This window comes from Meles meles, chromosome 12, assembly GCF_922984935.1.
Source record: "Meles meles chromosome 12, mMelMel3.1 paternal haplotype, whole genome shotgun sequence".
Taxonomy (NCBI): Eukaryota; Metazoa; Chordata; class Mammalia; order Carnivora; family Mustelidae; genus Meles; species Meles meles.
In genome coordinates, this window is record NC_060077.1 from 64,905,655 (window position 1) to 64,911,654 (window position 6,000).

The 6,000-nt window shown below is 36.5% G+C and overlaps 1 protein-coding gene across 1 annotated transcript in view; it reads left to right on the top strand.

Annotated features, from left to right (window-relative positions):
* Nucleotides 1-4,570, top strand: part of PIK3C3 (phosphatidylinositol 3-kinase catalytic subunit type 3) — a 152,742-nt gene extending 148,172 nt beyond the window's left edge. The window contains exon 25 of the mRNA XM_046025885.1: nucleotides 3,497-4,570. Coding sequence (XP_045881841.1) covers nucleotides 3,497-3,511 — 15 coding nt within the window. The 3' untranslated portion in view covers nucleotides 3,512-4,570. The remainder of the gene's footprint in view (nucleotides 1-3,496) is intronic.
* Nucleotides 4,571-6,000: the final 1,430 nt, after the last annotated feature.

A 6,000-nucleotide genomic window follows, 5' to 3' on the forward strand; every position in this document is an offset into this window, starting at 1 on the left:
AGGCCATCCATCTGCCCCTTCTGCTGCTCAAAAAAAAACCCTAGTTTGTTTTTGCATTAGTATTAAGGGAAAAGCTTTCTGTTCTGAACTTTTGGAGAGATGACTATATGTAATGTGTTGCCTTCTGAGGAGTTGTTTTGTTTTGTTTGGGTTTTTTTTTTTTTTTTTTAGTAATTTTGTTATGTTCCTGTTTTACCTTTATGTGCTGACCCTAACACCTCAGCCCTGTGTAGGATGTTTGGTCTGTAACTGCTCTACTCTCTGATCTACTTTGAGAGCGCATAGATGCAAAAGATACCCTAGGAGAAGAGACTAGAGCATTATTTATGTTTATGCTATGTACCTTATTTTACCATTAGGAATAAAAAACAACAGTGTAAAATATTTAATTGAACAAAACAAAAAGTATTGAATTCTTTAGCCAAAGAGAAATTTTTCTCAAAAACCAAGCTTTTTTTTTTTTAATTTAGTTAATAACTTTCTAAAGACATAGATGATTCCCAGACCAGTGGCTTAAATAAATATCATAATACTATTATATCATACAAAAGTATTTTGTATCATTTTGTGTCCCAGATCTATTCCTCATTTATCTGAATTATCCTGGGAGGAATAAAATAACAACAACAAAAACAATAATAATAGTAATAATTACAGCCTACTGTACACTTAGATGTGTGAGAAATTACATAAAGAATTTTCTCTGTATCACCTTGTTTAATTCTCACACCTGCGTGTGTATCACCAGGCCTGTTTTATAGAAGAGAAAAACCAAGGCTGAGATTAAAAAAACTCATGGTCTCAGGGTTAATGTGGGACAAAAGTTGAGATTCAAACCCAGACCATAAGTTGTAGAAATAGTAGTAGTTTCTTTTTTTTTTTTTTTAAAGATTTTATTTATTTATTTGACAGAGAGAGATACAAGTAGGCAGAGAGGCAGGCAGAGAGAGTGAGAGGGAAGCAGGCTCCCTGCCGAGCAGAGAGCCCAATGCGGGACTCGATCCCAGGACCCTGAGATCATGACCTGAGCCGAAGGCAGCAGCTTAAACCACTGAGCCACCCAGGCGCCCCGAAATAGTAGTTTCTATATCATGTTTTTCTTGATACATATATTTAAGTTTTAATTTATTAGAGATGAGTGGATTTTGTTGAGTTGTGTTTTAAAAAATATACTTGTAAATTTAAGAAAATGATCTTTAACTTTTCTCTCCTTAATGTTTCATCTGCCCCTCAAAAGGAAAAAAAAAAAAACAAAAAAACGGCTATCCAAACAGCTAAGAGAGTGTGCTATAAAAAGGAGTCATTGGAACCAGTTAATCCCAGATAAATATGATAAATGTGGGGTAATACGTTTATTTTGCACATTGGCCATAAGCCAGTCCTGAATTGCATTGCCCCCCACATGCTCTCGGGTGGCTGTGTAGTCAGCCCTGCTGCGTGAGTAGCCGTCAGAACCCACCATGTTTAAAAGCAGCATACAGGCACTTGCGACATTACAAATGTTTTAAAGTCTTAAGAATAATTACTGTAATAGCAGCAGTCAGCAGAGTGCCCCATAATTTTCAGCTAAAATGCCCTGCAGTTTATTTTTTATCTGTAGAAATTTAATTTCCTTGTCTTCTGTGGGGCAAGTTTTCAAACACTTGAGTATAATCCATGGTAAGATTTGTCTCTTTGCTTCATTAACTGCTTTTAGGAAACTTAGTTGTCATGCTGTTGTTTCCCTGCCCTCTGTTGTATCAAACCCTTTTATATAAATTCATCAGGGAGTTGAATGTTTGGGGACTGACTCTGCTACATAGTATTACTGATTTTTTTTTCCCCCGCAGACAGACGCTCACAAGTATTTAGGTGACCTTTTAGAGACCGTATGTTCAGTAGTAGTGTTTCTCCCACACATACAAACATAGGTGTCCACATGTGTGGATTTCCTTGTTTCCAGGATATTTAGACTTCCTAGCATGTCTGTGAGAACCCTCCACAGTTTGGCTCTAACCTGCATTTTCAACTTCAGTCATCTTCCACCAGCCTTCAAAAAGAGTCATCTTTGTAGCTCTGATGATTTACCCCCATGGCTCTCTCATACCCAATATTTCCCTCAACCCCCCACAAACAGTCCACCTCTGCTTATTGCCTGGAATGAGTTCCCCACCTGTTGCCCAACTTTTGGATGTACTTGTGTGTGTATGAGTGGTGACCCTGTATAAGAGCTGTATGTGTCTTCAGGCTTTTTTTGTCTTGAGTATTACAGGGACGCTCACAAAACCTGAGCCGTTCCTGGCACATAGTAGGCACCAAATAAATGTATGTGATTTTATATAAGTGCCAACGACCATTTGAGAAGTTTATTTTTATTTTCTTTGATATTATCTTCTAGAAGATATTTAAACAGCTTCTTAAATCAGAAATTACATTCCTTTTAAAAGCATTAAAGCTGAATCTTACCATATTATTGCTAGAATCACTACTTTAAATTGTATCAGATTAAAATCAGTCAGCATCTGTCACATTTTTACACATATACATAAATATGCACACATACCCACAAATATTTGTCAGTGAGGTGTTTTTTTTTTTTTTTGCCTTTCATTGTTTTTTCTTAGAGTAATAATGAGGTAAAGTTAATGGAGACAAAATTATGTTGCCCATGTCCAGCATTCTTATTTCCTCCAAGATGTTGCCAGCATATATTTTATTGAACAAGGTGGCACATGAGTTATGGATGACTCAGTTATATTCATGCAAACAATTAAGAGTTGTCCGTACTGGGGCGCCTGGGTGGCTCAGTGGGTTAAAGCCTCTTCTGCCTTCGGCTCAGGTCATGATCCCAGGGTCCTGGGATCGAGCCCCGCGTCGGGCTCTCTGCTCACCGGGGACCCTGCTTCCTCCTCTCTCTGTCTGCCTCCCTGCCTACCTATGATCTCTCTCTCTGTCAAATAAGTAAATAAAATCTTTAAAAAAAAAAAGAGTTGTCCATACTGAGAGAGGTGACTGGCAGCATCTGTACATGTTAAAGACAACCATTAACTGTTGCAGATTAAATTTATATTAGCCAGTTCTCAGAAGTAATGGGTAGCATTCTCTGAATTTCACTGAATGCTAATTTTGAGAAATAATGAAGAGAGTACAGTGTCACATATCTCTTTATAAGCAATATCTGAGGTAACTGTGGGGGTGCCTATCATAAAATAGGTACTACAAACATTGGTTTCTTTCATTTCCACTTGATATTTTAATATCAAACACTGTTAATGTGTTGGCCACCACACAATCCATGACTGGGCCTCCTTGTTCTTGCAGGACTCCTGTCTTTGATTTGATTCCAGATCAGTTCTGGAATGAAGTGGGTGCACTCTGTGGAATAAGTTAACAGCTTTTCAGTAGCTAAAAATGTCATGCCAAGAACTAAGCATTTTTTAGAACTATAGACTCTGTTGTTTGTCTTTCTTTGTGAAATTGAAGTTAATTACTTCTACTTGTTTATCTTTTTTTATAGTACTGGAGAAAATGAAATTGGACTTGGCACATCAGGATGTTTGGCTCTGTAAGAAAACTACTTTAGAAGCAACCTCTGTATAAGGAAGACTTCAGAGTAACAAGAGAACATTTGATATTCAAGATACCATATATCCTAAATGTTACATGGTACCTGAATTCAGTTTCTTTGGATGTCATTGCTTAAATATGGTCTTGAAGGGTTTGTTTTGAAATATTGTATATATTTATTTTCAAATATACACATTGTTAATAAGCTAAGAAGTGAGAAGTTTATTCCAGGATCATGTACATATTATAAGAGTTCTGGAAAAATTTTATGTTGAAATAGTAAAATATTTTAGTCTTTGAGTTTGGAATGTCCTTTTTTTTAAAAAAAATTATCTCTTCACATCAGAATAGTAGTTATGAATTTGGATTATCTCAGTCAAGAAGACTTTTTTGGTTTGTCTTTCCCTCTGCCATTTCCCTCTCTCTCCCCACTCATGTTTGTTTTTGCTTAAGCTGTAATGCTTGAAGTTTTACATATTGTGGCTCATTCTTTTACAGTTCAGCAATTACGTCAAATAAGACAGTCATTTTCTCTCCCTTTTAAATATAAATCTTATTTGAAAACTTTGGTCATATACGTCAAATAAGACAGTCATTTTCTCTCCCTTTTAAATATAAATCTTATTTGAAAACTTTGGTTAGTTTACAGTTCTCCTACCTTGTAAGTACATAAAGCAGGATATGTAAATGTAGCAATCTGAATTACTTGCCAAAAGGTCATAATAACAGCAGCTTTTAGTGTTGATCCCAAGATATTTTTACATATACATGTAAGCATAAATTGTCTTTCTGTAATAAATACATTTTTGATGCAAACTTACTTTTCAAAAGGTTTTTGAAATAGTTTTACTAGACCTGTTAATGTAATACATCCTTTCTGATTTAAGCAAAATGATTTCTTGTCTTTTAAGACTAAAAGTCCTGCTAATTCCTCTAGCCTCCTCGCCTCATGAAACTTTAGGAAAAGAGCACATACAAAAATAGAAGAGTAACACTATCGTAATCCTTGCAAATTAATGTGTGGCATAGTCATGTGATTTTGTTTTGGAAGAAAAACAGTATCTCGTTCTTTTGGTGCTGAATATTAATATCCAATAACAGAAAAGATTAGAAAGTTAAATGGAGGCACAGTTTTCAAAGAATGCCCTTAATTACAGTGTTTGTTTGTTACCACATCCTTGTATCTGGGAGTTTTTCCCTTTTTAAAGTGGGGTTCCCAGCTGGATAGGAAGCACATAATTAGGATATGACCTAGAGGCTCATGGAGTATGGTTTGTGTGAAACATTCATGCTGATTTGAAAACCAGAAAAGATGAAAAGATCTCTGCAAAGCATCATAAGAGAGTTGATGCCCAAATGAGCTGGAAGCTCCATTCTCTATCTTGCTTTTTCTGTGCTTGACGTGTTTATATCACTTTCTGTTGCCAAAAAGTTCTGAACCCATCTGCATTCTCATTCTTTGAGTCCTATTTCTCTATTTCTGTTGGCTCTGAAAAATTTTCCTGAAATGGCCCTATTGAAAGTGGCCAACCTTCTGAACTTTTACAATTCCTTTTTTTTTTCTTAAGATGTATTTTTTATTTGAAAGAGAGAAACAACGCACACATGCCTGCGAGGAGGGACGTGCAGAGGGAGAGGGAGAGAGAGTCCCAAGCAGGCTCCATGCTGAACGTGGAGCCTGACTTGGGGCTTGATTTCAATACCTTGAGATCACAACCTGAGCTAAAACCAAAACTCTGATGATCAACTGACTGTGCCAGCCTGGTGTCTGTCTTATAATTCTTTGTAGTTTTTTAATTGGCATTTAGTAAAGGTGGGTGTTTTTGTTATGCTTGTATCTCCCATTTTAGAGGTTTGGCAAACTTCTTCTATAAAGAGACAAGGTAGTAAATATGTTAACCTTTGGAAAGCATATAATCTTCATCACGATTCAACTCTGCTGTTAGAGAAGAAAAAGCAGCCAGAGACAACCTATAAGCAAATGGGCCTGGTCAGATCTGACCCTTGGGCCTTAATCTGTTGATCCATTTGAACTAAGTGTAAGGCAAAAACTATCATCTTACTCTTTATAAACTCCACTGCACTTTGCATAGATAGTAGTATGTTTATAGTATGCCTCTATGAATTATTTTGGACTAATACAAAATTCTATAAGGGCCGACACAATTGTTAAGGAGCGTTGATCATGAATAACCTTGTTATTCAGTGCAAACTTGGTAAGAATTCTAAGGGAGACAAAGTTTTCTAAGGCGGAAGATGAGTATTGGGTAAGGAAAGACCATCTTTGAAGACAGACAGTGGCCATCGTTTTGCTGAGGGCATTTGGCTGTGGGTGGTGAGCCTACATCAGAAACAAAAGTGACTTATCAGTCCCAATTTCTATTGCTCAAAGCAACCTCTTTGCTCCTACTGTTTTCCCAAAACTCCATTGTTTTTCTTGTTCAGGGATCTTTC